General features: G+C 47.5%; 1 protein-coding gene across 2 annotated transcripts in view; it reads right to left on the reverse strand.

Annotated features, from left to right (window-relative positions):
* Nucleotides 1-626: 626 nt before the first annotated feature.
* The window catches only part of Tshz1 (teashirt zinc finger homeobox 1), a 73,920-nt gene continuing 59,384 nt past the window's right edge, over nt 627-15,162 (reverse strand). For both annotated transcript variants that reach the window (XM_031366180.1, XM_031366179.1), the window contains exon 2: nt 627-5,211. In XM_031366180.1, coding sequence (XP_031222040.1) covers nt 2,000-4,732 — 2,733 coding nt within the window. In that variant the 5' untranslated portion in view covers nt 4,733-5,211 and the 3' untranslated portion in view covers nt 627-1,999. The remainder of the gene's footprint in view (nt 5,212-15,162) is intronic.

The following is a 15,162-nucleotide window of genomic DNA, read 5'->3' on the forward strand; positions in this document are numbered from 1 at the left end:
CAAACAAAACCTTATGTTACTAAGTGTTTTGAGGGAAGAGACCAGGGGTCTTGGTGTCCTCGGCTGCTGAAGGTAGTCCAGGGTACCGGTTCAGATAGCTAGGAGCCAAGACACGATGACACTTCTGACCCAGTGCTGGTTCTTTTGGGTGGGCCCTCATGTGCCTTGGAAATGACAAAAGCAAGAACTCCACTCAATAACTGGATGGAAAAACTGCCAGATAAACAAAACACTCAAAAGCCAGCCATACAGAACTAAGTCCAAGATCCCCAGGACCTGGGCTTCCCAGGGCCTAGGAAGCTCCCAGATATACACACGCAAGAAACTGGTGACAACTGTTTCTAACAGTCTGGAGGGATTCTCTGAAAGAATTCCCATAGCCTGTCAATGGACCAAACAGCCACCATGGAAGGACTGAATTCTGGGAATCCTTGACACCCAGTGAAGGTAAACATGTTAATTATCACCTTTAAACTTGCAATACTTCTCATCTGAATGAAGCATGTCAGCACACATCATGGGGTGATGTGTCCGAACAGAACTGCTGTTGGTCGATGGCGTAAGCAATACCTCTTGTGGTTGAAATAACATCTCGAAGGGAAAGTAATGACAACTATGACAATCTCTGTAAATCAAGAACTGCATGTGGGTTTATTTTACATTTGAGAAAACAGTGGATTTAATTGTGTGAACCAAAACGGACTGTACAATATTAATAATGGGACATCAAATGTATGATTCATAGTGCACCGCTTGCTTTGTTTTTTTTTTTTTATTTATTTATTTTTGTCTGATAGTTCCTCTGTGTCCATGCACCTGAGAAGACGCAGGTGCAGGTAACATTTTCTCTATTTAAATCAAGCTGCAGGAACTAAATTTTATCCAAAAATTGTGGTTTTACATTATATACACAGAAATTTAATATAAAATGACAATATAAAAAGTTAAAAGAGGAAGCATACAGCCAGAAGATACAAAGAAAGTTGGGTAGATTAAAATGATATGATATGTAACATACAGGCATGTGTAAGCTGATGCTGGCAATTTACAAGGATCCAACATTTGCCCCATTTTTTTTTTTTTGGTTTTTTTTTTCTGTGTTTTTTTTCATTTACCAATGCATCACGCTATAGAAAGGTCAGCTGATACCAAAGCTTACATTTGTAAATAACTATAAACTGCAGTATTTTACAGGAAAAAAAAAAGAAATAGCATTTTTTTTACACTTTCTTTTTAAATAATAAGCTTGCATACTTTTTTGCCAAAAGTGGCATTTTTCAGCATCCAGAGGGTTTGGGCATAGTGGCGACTGGGGTGTTCGTTCGTTGTTTTTGTTTTGAACATATAAAGTTGTGGTTTCCTAACCCCATGAGTCCTAGACAGCTTTCTGTCTCCAACCGCTGCATGCATGTCTTGTCACAAACCAGTCCTGCATATAAAATCTCATTTTTTAATTATTAAATAAGTTTTGTGTCTGACACAGCTTTTGATCTGAATGAAATGCCTTTAAGCGCCTTCCCCCCTTTTTTCTTTCTTTTTTATTTAATTTTTTTTTTTAATTTTTGAGTGAAAGGCACAGAGATAAAGTCCTCAAAGGGTTAAACTTGACACTACCAGGTCCTGTGACCTTTATTGTCATGGCAACTTTGTAATTTTAGGATGTCTCTTTATCGGTGCTATTTGTATCTTTTTCTTTACTGCTAAACAATGTCTCCAAAGCGTGCCCCCCACTATTTCCTACAAAAGATAGCTTAACAACAAGAACGGATGCTGAAAATAAAGGTCAGACTTTGACTCACGGGGGGAAAAAAAAAGAAAAATAACATGCACAGACCAGACAAAGAGCATATAAATATAACTACAAAATATGTGTGAGAAAAACCAAGTCCAGATAATAGGCAGGTCAGCAACAAAGGAGAGACTGATTTCGGAGGCTCAGGCCAGCCTAGTGCAGCGCGAGAGGGAGTACAGTACTCTGCGACACCTGCACACCCGCACACTATTGCTTCTCCAGCTCTGTTACGTAGATCAGGTGGTCCTCTGGCGACTTGCCGTGCGTCTTACTAAGGTGCAGTTTTACCGCGTGCTTGCTCGCAAAAGTTCGGTTGCAGAGCTTGCATTGGAATGTGGAGCCCAGGTCTTCCTCGGAGGACCCCAGTGGGCCCAGAGTCTTGTTGGTGAGAGCTTTGGAGACGCTCTGCTGCTCTTGAATCTGACTGAGTGGTAGCTTGCTGAGGTCCTTCAAGCTGAAGCCCAGGTGCGTCTCCAGGTGACTGATGTACGTGGAGGCAGTTCTGAACTGAGAGGCACAATCGTTACAAAAGAAAACAGGATGCCCTGTGTCCAGGTTTTTAAGGAACTTGGTTCCCCCTGTCCTCCGCAGTTGGTACTTGACGTTGGCCAGCCAGTGACTGATGGTGGTCATGGAGAGGCCCGTGAACTTGGAGATGTGCACCCGCTCTTGAGGGCCCAGGTCCGACATGATATATTTCCCTTCTGCCGTCTCTCGAAGGCTGGAGGCAAACTGGGCCTGCAGGATGAGCAGGTGTTGTGGGTTCCAGTTGGACTGGCGCCCCTTTCTCTTGTGAACAGGCGACAGCTCGTCCAGGGCCTCCTCAAAGCTGCTGCCATCTGCATCTGACTTCTCTGACACCGTGGAGGGTGTGGAGGACTTGGGAGTCAGGCGGCCTGTGAGGTTCTTCACCATGTCCGAGATATCCATGAGGGCACTCTCCCGCAGAGGCGAGGACACAGCATCGGCCACACCCGAGACCAGTGGCTTGTTCTTGGACTTGGTCAGATCAATGGGCTGGTCGCTGTTCTCATAGTAGTAGCGGTCGATGGCGTCGGCCTGCTTGGCAGGGGTCGTGGGGTAGACGGGCTTGTCCAGCATGCTGTTGCTGATCTTATAGAGCATTGCCAGTGGGTCCAGAGAGGGGCTCACAGGCTTGGACACCTTTCCTAGGTGGGTGTTCATGATGGACTGCAGAGCGCTTAGCGGGTTGATGAAAGAGGGCTCCGGCGAGTGGTCCGTGATGATACCCAGATTGCTACAGCCGTTGGTGACCTTGGCTTTAAGAGGCTCTGTACCATTTGGGGTGTGAGCATCCAGTGTACCCTCCTTTTTGGCCTTCCCAGTTTCTGAATCCGAGGCCTTCTTCTGTGGCTTGCTCCCAGTCTCCTCTGACTTAGGCAGATCCTTATTCTCCTTTGCCACAGGGGAGATGGCTTTGACAGGAGAGGTCTTCTCTTTCTCCGTGGGCCTCTCCTCCTTCTTGATGCTGACCTTGCCTGTGACCTTCTCTACTAACTCCTCCATGGCAGACACATTGCTCTTATGGGGCGGGGGCGTGAGGCTCCCTGGGGAGTGTAGGAGGGCATTGTGCTCTGTGGAGGACAGTGACTTCACGCCGCTGGCATACGATGGCTGTATTTGCACGCTCTGCACAGCTGACTGCAATGGCTTCACTGTGCCTGGCAGCTGGTAGGCTGCATGGATGCTGGGGTACCCGCCCCATGAGGGTGCCCCATTCTGGGCTTTACTGATGGCTGTGGACACAGTGTTCTCAAGTGACTTTAGGATATCTACTCCCCCCTTGGGGCTGTCATCTAGGTCCTCCTCACGCAGGTACTGATAGAGGGCAGTGGGCTCAAACTTCTCCGTGGCGTCTTCAGTCTCCTCTTTGATTTTTCTCTCTGCATCCCCAGCTGCCGGAGGGGTTTTCTCCTTCTCCTTCTCCTTCTCGGGCTCCTTCTTCTCTTCTGAGGCTACAGAGCCCGCAGGAGAGTCCGGTTGTTTCTTGATGCTAGAGGCAGGCAGCCTGGTGTGAGTGGTTGGGGGCAGGGGAATGGACTGGATCTTCTCTTCCACCACAGGGTCCAGCACCAGCTGCTTGCCTTTCTTGGAGGCAGAAGTTGTCACCTTTAAGAAATGGCCAGTGACCATCATGTGGGCTGTGAGCTGCTGCAAGGTGTCGTGGGAGCTACCACATTCCATGCACTTGAGTATCTGGGCTTTGCGGGCCTCAAACTGCCACGTGTAACTAGCACCATTCTGGTAGCCATACCGGTTGTTCGGAGTCACATATGGGTTGGCTGTTTTCTGGTCCTTGGCCGACTCACTCAGCGCAACCTCAGTGGCCATGCCCGTGGGCTCTGGAGAACAAGGGGATGCTAGGTCCTGGAGCGCTCGCTTCTTGGTGGAAGGGACCAGTTTGGTGATGGCTGGCACAGGCTCCTTCAGAGGCACTTTCTGGTAATGCTTTGTTTTGATCATGTGGACACTGAGGTCTTGCAAGGACTCGAAGGAGTGTCCGCAGTACATACACTTCAGCACCTTCTGTGCGTCCTCTTTCCCCTCCATCTCCATCAGGGAACGCTTCCTGGGCTTGGACCACCGCTTGGTCTTCTCAGAGTCCTTGTCTCTGTTGTCATCTCGGTAGTGGCCTGTCTCGTTCATGTGCACCGTCAGCTCCACCAGCGTGTCGTAGGCCGCGCTGCAGTCTTTGCACCTGAACTTGCTGGCCCCTGTGAACACAGAGCCATACAGCTTGTTATTCTGCCGGTAGAGCTGCACGGTGCTGAACAGGCTGGGCTCGGGCAGCAGTCCATAGGACGACGTCTGCTGCAGCGTCTTGGCCAGGGCGGCCTGGTGCCAGTCATACCCCGAGCTGCTGCTGTTACTGGTGGTGCTGCTATGGCTGGTGCTGGTGCTGCAGCTGGTGATGGCCATGGTCGCTGTGGTACAGGCGGTGCTGGCGGTACTGGTAGGAGGTGTGGGGGTGGGGGTGGAACTCTCCTTCTGGCTGGCATCGTTGTTGCTGGTGGTAGAACTGGACTTCTTTAAGTCCAATGCTAGGCTGGACCAGCAGGACTCTGAGAATAAGTTCGCATACACGGCCTTGATCTGCGCCAAGCTGTCCTGGGGGTAGGAGACACTGTCTGGACACTGCGGCTCCTCCTTCTCTTCTCTGGAGGAGGAGCTTTTGAAATGGGCCAGCTGGTCACTGCCCTCGCTGAAGGGCGATCCGTAGCCAGCGTCTTGATTGGTGGCAGTGCTGACGGGGGAATTCTGATAGCTCTGGGCTTCTTTGATCTCTGTCTCTTCATTGCATGCGAATTCGCTCTCCTGAATGTCCAGAGACAGACCACCATCCTCCACGTGTTCCTCATCTATTTCGGCTGCCTTCAGTTCTTCCTCGGGAACATAAGCTAGGAGAGAAAAATGACCCACAGTCAGAGGAGTAAATCATCCTCAAGGACGCAGCCTCCCCAGCAGTTAGGTGATCTTTAAAAAGATGTTTTTCAGCCAGGCTCCCAGCCTACAAGGCCACCTCAACTTCAACTCCATGTGCCTGCCCACTGGACCTCAGCAAACAGGAGTAAGCCACAGTGAGACTGGTCCCCACCCAGTGTGCCCTCTCAGCACAGAAGCCTCCAAACATGGCCCTTTCTAACTCCTCCCTCCCTCCTGCTTCCCCAACTCCTTTCTCTCCCTCCCTCCCTTCCTCCCTTCTTCCTTCCTTTTCTCCTTTCCTCTCTTCCTTCTTTCCTACAGGGTCTCAAGAAGCCCAGGCTGGCTTTGAACTCCCAGTCCTCTATCCTCGACTCCCCAGATGTTAGCATGATGGACAAGTGCCACCCCTTCTTAAAGACATCACTCTGGTTAGAGTCTGCAGGGAACGGGAAGGAATCCCACATGCTATGCCTCATTGGCTCTGCCAGCCCTCTTTGATTTCTACATAGCACATTTGATGAAATTAGGAGGAACCCAGCTCTCTCTTTAGACCAATGTATTTCCCAGGCAATATTCTATGGTTTCCCTAAGTAAAAATACTCCTTCAAGGAAAGCAGTAAAAAATAATATGGTTTTCACTAAAAACCAAATGCTTATTACGTCATGAGTCTGCTGCCGGGATAAAACCCAGTGTTACCTATGAAAGACTGCTCAGGGGCGGCCAAGACTATTGCCACACACCAATTCCCAAAGCAACACACACCAGAGCTAAAGGAAGAAATAAGGCGAGCATCCATCACACAGACAGATGTGGTCATCCACACCACAGAACATCATCTAGTGCTAGGAAGGAAAACACTGACATCTGACCCCATAAAGACATGGGTGAGCCTTGAGAACTCTGCCCCAAGGGAAATAGGCTAGTTGCACAGGACAGATACTGTCCTGGACCCTCGTGTGAGGTCTGTGCAGCAGTCAGGTTCACAAACAGAGTGGTGGGTGTCAGGGCAGAGTGGGGTTGGGGCACCAGGAAAGGGATGTCTCTGGCTACGGTTTCAGTTTTGTAAGCTGAGGAACAACCTAGAGTTAGGAGGTGCGGATGGAAGCCCACCAAGAGGAATGTTCTGGATGCGCTGAATACTGCCTCTAAAAATGGCTGCAATGGTCACTTTGAGGTTGTGAGAACTTCATCTCTAAAGTTCTTAATTATGAAGGCAGTAGCAGCGTATGCCCCAGTGGTTGCCACAGGCTACAGCTGCCTGCAGAACTGAAGGACACACAGGTGCCAGGCAAAACCTCGATTCCTACTCCAGGTCATTTTAAATGCTTTGATGTGTGACATATCTTGGTACTGACATATTTTTTTACTACCTCTTAAACTCATGTGAGCAATGTGCTTCTCTCTCTTTCTCTCACTCCCTCCCCCTTTTGCTCCCCCCTCCCTTTCTCTGACAGAAAAACTAGGTGACCTAGTGTTTCATGAGAAAGTAGGAAATTCGAGGTTGAGGTATTCTCCAGCAAGCCCCTATTAAAATGCACTGGCGTGACCTGAGAGGGGCGTCTCATTAAACATGATCATTCATTATCACATTATCAGAGCCGGATCCTAAGGGAGTGTGGCAAAGAGCACAGGCATTTTCAGAGAGGGATGACAGGAGAGACAAAGAGCAGCTCTGTGCCCCAGGGGAGGACGCCAGGGTGGGTGAAGGACCAGGAAGCTTCCACACCTGCAAATGAAAGGCTCAAGGCTTCAAGGCAGGCACTCACAGAGCATGAATGGCTGCCATATATACATATACATGTACGGATATACATACATATATATATACACACACATGACAGTGCATGCACAATCACATAGTATGTGTAAGTTCATGCATGACAGCACACACACTTCATATATATGAGCACGCATATGATGACAGTACGTGCATAACCACTCCATTGTATGAACATATGCATTACAAATGCATGCATGGTCACCCTGTGCATGCAATAACATACCTGAGGGCACATGCAGTCATCATATGTGTAAGCTAAACACAACAGAACAGCACTATCACTCCTGTACATATGAGAACACATGACAGCACAAGCATGATCACTCCTGCTCACACTTGACATGCCATTCACAGTCACCTACATTTACAAGCACACATGTGATAGGACATACATGATCATATCATATGGTGAACCTATGTATGACCAACATGCATATGGAAGCACACATGTGTGAGATCACATGTGAATGATTACCCCATATACAGAAGCACGCACACATATACACACAAAGAGAGACCACGGAACCTGCCACATGAAGATCTCTAAGGCCCTGCAGAACACGTGTGCCCACTGCCTTTCTACATCCAGCCTCAGCTCACCTCTGTGAAGATCCCAAGGCAGTCTGAACATACAGGTCCTGGTTCCTGTTCCACTAATGAACCAGGAAGTACAGTTCTGCTCAAGCTACATCACTAGTGTGAGAAATGATCCACAGTGTGAAATGAAGCAATGGTGTCCTGCATGAGGACTTTCTGCACAGCATCATGGCACATGTCCCAAAATTGAAGTCTTCAATAACGGGGATTCAATACGACAATAAAAGTATGTTCTAGGACATAACTTTTATCTAGAGAATAGTTAGTACAGTGCTTGCCATGCAAGAATGAGGATCCGAGTGCAATCCTCAAGTTGCATATACAAAAGTAAGGCATGTTGGTGCACATTACAGCATCCCAGTGCTGGGATGGTGGGGACAGGCAGAGCCCAGTGCTTGCCTAACCTAATTAGCCTAACCAGGTGAACAGGTCCTGAGGGGAAACACCTGAGATTGACCTCCAGCTTTAACAAGCACAGGAATATACATGCACCCACAAATATGCACTTGTACACACACACACACACACACACACACACACACACACACACACACACACATGCACTAATGACACAGCGAAAGCCAAAGACAACAATGGCAGAACACAAAGGCCTGCAGCTGGCACGATGGGAAAACCCTTCTTAGGGAATGTTAATGGTGGTTTCTTCAATCTAAGGGATACATGGGTTTCTGACTGCTGACTGACATGCCTCCTGATAAATACCGATATTTTCAAAATCTTTTCCAAAGTTCTCCATTCGAATCACATTAGCCATTTCAGGCCATTTCTGAAATCAGCTGTGTAGCCTTCCCTGAGCGTCCACTGGGTATGGCCATCAACAGGACCCAGGAGCACGGAGAAGAATTTGTTCCTCCTGGGAGGGAGGGACATCAGAAAGTTGTACTCATTGCTACGACTTTTTCTTTAATGTAGAGCAATCAGCAGGGCTGCAGATGGCACGGGGCTAAGCATGGGCAGTCCCTTCTCTGGGTTGTCCAGCATGCCCTCATCTACCTCCCCTGTCACTCTTTATTCCATGTCCTCCCACAGTGGCCCCTTGGAAGACAGCTGCAGTCTTCCAGACAAGCAAGGTGGTAACCTGGTGTTTTGGTCTTCAACTGGCCAGGCTGGGCCCAGCCTCCATCTCTGATGTCAGGCTCACCCTGTACCCCATGCTCCTCAGTTCTTTATGCCCTGAGACCTTCTCCTTTTCAGCTGCTTCATGCTTGTCCCTGCTCTTAGTACACTATGTCTATTCTCAGTCACTGTTCACTAAGACTCATGAGGAGGCCCACGCCCTGGAGTGACAGCTGAGGACAGGCATCTGCCCTCCAGCCCACACCATTGGACACCTCTGCCCACCGGCTTGAGGCTGCCCTTCAGAACTTTCTTTCACCCTTCCAAAGCGGTGTCTAATCACCCAGTCTGCTCCCAGCCCCACCTGTGCTAGAGACAAAAGTTCTAGCATCTCCAGCTAGAAGCCTAAGAATCCCAAACCCACAGAATTTCATTTCTAAGTTCAGCACCTACAGAGAAAAGAACGGCCAGTGTCACAGAATAAAGGCCATGAAGAATTCCCAAGCCTGGAGTCTGCACTTGACAGCAAGAAGGGCTTCCCATACCCTGACTTTAGTAGCCACAAAAGCAGGGCTGTCCCAGTCAGAGAGGAGTCCCAGAGACGTCTGAGAACCAGCCCCGAACTGCAATACCTGACATGCAAAAGCAGGTCAACCTAATGACCCTGGGATTTGGGCGTGATCCAAAGAAAAGGGAGCTCCCAGGATGCCTGAATATGGAGCCAAGAGAAACAGAGTGGTCAGACATCTTATACAGACTGGGCCTATGACCACTGTAGCCCCTGCTAAGGGACAGCCAGCTGCCTTTCAGTCTGGCACAAAGAGAGGGAGAAGGGACAGACTCCAGGCCTGTCGATCCCGGTAGACGGGTAAGGTTAGCACACACACTTGTCCTTGGGGCCTTATTCTTCCCAAAGCGCAATCATGGAAATGGAGAAGCTTTTAAGGTTACAAGAATTAACCACAGTCATTAAGCCCAACTCTGTGCTTATCTGTTGCCGTGGTTTGAATGTTTCTGTTCTCCTGGCATTCACCTTGAAATCTAATCATCGGGTGAGTCCATCAGGAGGGACTCTGGGAAGTGCTCATGCCATAAGGGTGGAGGCCACAGGAGCGGGGTTAGTGTCCTCATAAAGCAAGGTTCAGAATGCCACCATGCCCCTTCCTGCACAGGGGGACATGGTGAGATGCTAAGACCTGCTGACATCTTAACCTGGGTTTCTGGTCTGTGAGTTGGAAAAAAAAAAAAACATTTTCATTGTTTGTTTGTTTGTTTGTTTTTTAATCTCACCCAGAATTTGATATTGTTACAGTGGCTAGAAGGCACTGAGACAACATCTGTTCATCTCTGTTGCACCCCAAAGATGCACACAGGGAATAAACAATACACACTAACATGCCGAGTGGTTTACTCTCCTGTGCTGCTATGGAAAGGTACCCCAGCTCAGCCATAGGGCACCAGGACCTAGCCCTGGGACAACAGGAGGAAAATGACAATCAGCTTGCCCTCAAGCAAGCTGGCTCAGTACAGTGTCCTGATACCAGGCATGAGATGCGGCCCAGTAGATTTTCTGGGGCCCCCTCTTTTCATGTGCCCTAGACCACGGAGGAAGGAAGGCAGGAAGGCCCACAATAGGTACCAGGGCTGCTCCCCGCAACCTCTCAAGGGGAGGGCGGCTCATTCCACCTGTGCTCTCCTTTCCTCATTAGCTCATGTCCTGTTGGCTGTGAAGAAAGTAGATGTTTAAAAGTATCAAATAAAAATCCCAGGTCTTTAGTCACTGCTCGGTGACTGCCTTCCAGTGAACACCAACTTTGCTATTGTCTTACCACCTGGTGAGACGATAATCGGACCAAATTGCATGTTTATCTACACCAAACTTTTTTTTTTAAACTGGCAAACGTGATACTCCTGAACAGATGGCCATTATATCAAAATACATTTTACTCCAAGGGACCAATTCACAAAAGGGGCTCTCACACACACACCTAAAGGATGGGTGTGCGGCTTTAGTTCGTCACAGAATCCAGCAAAACACAACTTCTTCCAAATTTATAATTTATGGCTTGTAAAGTGACTTCACCTTTGCCACGGAGAGAGCAGGTGGTTTTAGTGAGAGTCTGAATCTATCACGGAGAAAAAAAAAATGCAGAGAAAGCAGAAACAGGCAAAACACATTCTTTCCTAGTCTGAAAAGAACATAAAAATGCAAGCAAGATATACATTAATTTGCTAGCCTGGTTTTGATTTCTCACAGGAAAGCTGATGCCCTGCCAGGCAAGGCTGAAAGGCCATTTCTGTTCCACTGTGGTAGGGACAAAGATGTTTCTATCACTTCTGCAAATTGTAGTTGCTGGTATGGATTGCTAATGTATTGTTTTGCCGATGCATTTGACTGGTAACAGAAGTCTCTTTACTTAAGCACCAGTAGAAGCCATCCCTACGAACTGCAGGGTCAGTAAATAAAAATGACCTCCCCTTGATTCCAATTTTAATTAGGAATCCATAGGTAACTGCCCCCAGAACAAATACAATTTCTTCTTTCGGTGCCCCAGAATTCAAATTGAAATTAGCTTAGAAATAAGAAAGCACATCCCAAGCCTGATCCTGATCTGCCCACAAGCAAATCAGATATTAACCTTTTGTCTCAAGCTGGTGACATCACAACACAACTTTTCCAGGCAGGGTACCAGGGATGGCACATAAACCAACGAGAAGCTTTCAGATGCTCAGCGGCGGCTTCCGGAAGAAGAAGCAGAGGGAAAGGTCAGAGGGAAGTTGAGTGGACTGAGAGAGCTGGGAGGTGCACAGCCCTCCTCAGCACCGGGGGGACCCGGTTGGGTTCCTTCTGCAGCTGCACACACAGGTACAGGTACACAATGGAATACTCCCTGGTCTACAAGATCAAGTCTCACTCAAGAGGTGGGAACCCAAAGCTGAGCACCAGGGAAAGGCATGTTCTCAGTCACTTTCCCACATGGGAAAGGACAGAGTCCCCCACCCCACCCTGAGGCAGAAGAGTCTATTCACTCAGTATTAACAAGTAACCCAGAGAGCATGGGGCCCCTGCCCAGGAGTGTCTGATACCCTGAAAACAGTAGATTTTAACTAACTGGTGAGACTCCCCTGGTAGACAATAGAAGAAACATGATTCAGGACCAATGGCCTTTACCCCGACTCACACCTCAGCAAGCAGGACAAGCCTGTGAAGAATGCTACCATCAGACCCACTGCCCTTGCTCCCAGACACACTGCAACCCAGAGATTCCATCTTCTATAAACTTCCCTGCCATGGACCTCAGCTGGGAGTCTTGGGACTTGGGCCTGGGAGGTGGGAAGAAGCAGAGGCTCCATGGTCCCTGAAGCCACAGAGTATGCATCTCGGGATGCAGTCTCCTTTATAAAGTCAGATGTCTTATTTTCTAAGACACACTGGCTAAAAGATTGTCCATTTTTAGGCAATAACGGTATGTACTGACGCAAGCTGATAAGAGGATGGAGTGAGGGCACTGAGGAGCCTGCTAGGCACCGTGTTAGGGAACCTTTTTATCTTTAAGGATGCTACTGTAGATGCCAGTTTTCTGAGAACACGAGGAATCCCGAGCAAACATATCACATGATGGTTTCTGAACCTGGTCAGAAACTAAGCACACGATCTCTCAGTACCCACCGTCCCTCACATCTCTCTAATATCTGAATTATATCTGCCCTATCGTGACAGAAAATGTAATTTTATCAGAATAATTAGTTATTTTTTTAAACTATTATCACTGAATCCTCAGGATTGCTTTCAAAGACATTCCCTTAAAAGATTTTCCATGGGGGAAGGAGAGAACTTTCAAGCCAAGCTGGAGGAATTATTTATCAACACCTTTGTTTTCAGCACACATGATAATTTTCCTAAAAATCCTTTGTTTTATATAGGCTACAATTTTCTAAAAATCTTTCATTTCCATGTGTACAAACGTCCTGGAATACAGAATGGTATTTGCAGAGATTGCTATTTCTACAGATGAAACTGGGAACAAAACACTTCACTAGGAGAATGGATATAATTTTCTGGCCTAACAGGTTCTTAAAGAAAAGAGTCTGAAGAACCCAGGAAGCAAAGTCACCCCCATTACATTTTCTCCAGGGACACCCCCACCCCCAAGCAACATCCGTACGCCCCTCCCTCCCAACCCACAACACAGAAATCTCATGAATGAGCAGCCAGGAATTGGTAACTGCAGTATAAAATTCTCCTTTCACAATTACTTACAGAAATAAATGACATTTTCCCCATCAACTAAAACAAAGACTCCGAATCATCATTTCTGCTATTTCTTTTTGTGTCAAAACAGCTTTGCTAGCACTTCCCCGCCTTTCCTAAGCCTAGCAGGGTGGTGCAGTCTGTGACAGTGTGAACATATACAGTATGTCCTGCTGGGAGTGGATGGGGGGGCAGGGAGAACAGTATGGACCAGCAGCACAGGAAGGCTGCAGGCATGAGCACACCGTGCATGCTCATGCATGTGTGTAATGTGTATGTATATAGGTGTGTGCTCATGTGTGTGAACCTGACAGACTTCTTACCCCAACCATTCCCAAGACAGGAATCCGAGAAAGAAACCTATTTTTCTAAAAATTAAATCTTGTTAATAATTTTTGTCATAAAATGTGCCTTCTGGATGCCAATGTGTCCCTAAAGATGTGCTGTCATCCCAAGCCACGTTAGATTCTGTGCGTTCTAATACGAGTGGACAGAAGGCAATGTATACAGCCCTGTTACAGCTTAATGTGACACCAACCATGTGTGCCCTGATGGTTTACAACGTAAATACACACATATTGTCTGAAAAAATATTTTCATCTCAAACCCTAACTATATAATGAGGCACAAACACCGTATCTTTGGCAAATTAGATAAAAACTATATTTCTAAATCCGCAGCCCAACATTGTTTGGAACATCTTTGTTTCCTTAAAGAAAACACAGCTCACTCTTGTCAACAGTCATTTTAAGGACAGTGAGAAGTGACAGCTGTATTTGTTTTTTTAATGGCTAAATGTAGTAAAGTTCTCAATTCCCCCGAGTCTTACTAACACTGGCTCGGAGCAATTAGGTCTGTATCCCCCTCTCCCCGAACCTGCGCCTTAATCTGTACCCCAATTATGCACAAAGTAAAGGTGGGTTCCCGCTTTGTATTCCCTCCCGGATTCTGCCTCATCACCACTATTGTTCCTCCTCAGATAGATGCACAAAAGTGTGGGTGCTCTGTTCAACAAGCTGCAGCAACAATAGAAGAAGGGCTTCGGGGAACACCCTCTATGCTTAAGTCAGCATGAGATCCACTGTGAAAGAATCCAGCATGTTCCAACCTAGTTGCCCCAGTACCCTGCCCCAGAACAGAGCAACATACACCTGTGGCAATGCTCTCTGACAGGAAGCATTTGGCGAAAGTGCAAGGCACTCTAAGGAAGAGATGCTCCAAATGGGGGTGGCTGCAATCTCTCGGATATCCATCTTCAGTACAGTACAGCAGGCTGGTTGACCAAAGGTTTTCACTTCACATGTGTGCATGTGTGTGTGTGCACATGTGTGTAGTGTACATATGTATTTATGTGCTCGTGTATATAGGCACACATATAATATGTGTACATGTTTGTAAAAGCTGGAAGTGTCTTTCTAAATTCCTTTCCACTGCATTTAATAAGACAGATGCTCTTGCTGAACCTCGAGCTCACTGATTGTGCGGGTCTAGCTAGCCAGCTTGCCTCAAGGATCCCCTATCTCGGCTTCTGGAGGTTTCTCAGATTGCAGGTATACCTGACCAAGGACTACTGCAGTGTAGTTACCAAGCTATGCCCAAGTCTGGGCAGGAGGCAGCAGTGATACTACTGGACATGGCATTTCAGCATGAGGATCTGTCAATTACTCCACATCTGTGTGCTAAATTTACACAGCTCTAGGCTCCTGGGCACATCTGAACACCCTTAGCTAGCAGCAGCTACTTGCTGTTCTAAAGCAGGGTTTTACAGGGTGTGTGGCACCAAAGAGCTAAGTTCCAATTTAAAAATATTTCCAGATAGAATCAATAAATCACATAAAACAGCTCTTCACATGTGCAACTTCTGGAAACAAGTGATTTTTACCAGCAAAGAGATGGTCATCCCCAAAGTGGATTATTTATAATTAACAAGGAAATAGGGAGAAGGACAGAGCACCTCCTCCTTTTACATCTCAGACAGAGTCCTCCACCGTGGAAGCTTGCCATGGTGGTGTCTGTAGCTAGAGTTGACCCTTGCCACACCCCATTAGGGGAGCACACCGATGTGGAGCATCCCTACCAGTGAAAAGAGCATGTGATTAGCAAAGGTCTGCGGAGAGATCGAGGCCTTGTGCAGTTCTGCCGTGATTCTGTCTGTAAGACTCACCGGCTCTTCCTGCTCCATCTGATAAACTATCCATCCCGCATTCTCATTAGGCTCC

This window comes from Mastomys coucha, unplaced genomic scaffold (genome assembly GCF_008632895.1).
Source record: "Mastomys coucha isolate ucsf_1 unplaced genomic scaffold, UCSF_Mcou_1 pScaffold13, whole genome shotgun sequence".
Lineage (NCBI taxonomy): Eukaryota > Metazoa > Chordata > Mammalia > Rodentia > Muridae > Mastomys > Mastomys coucha.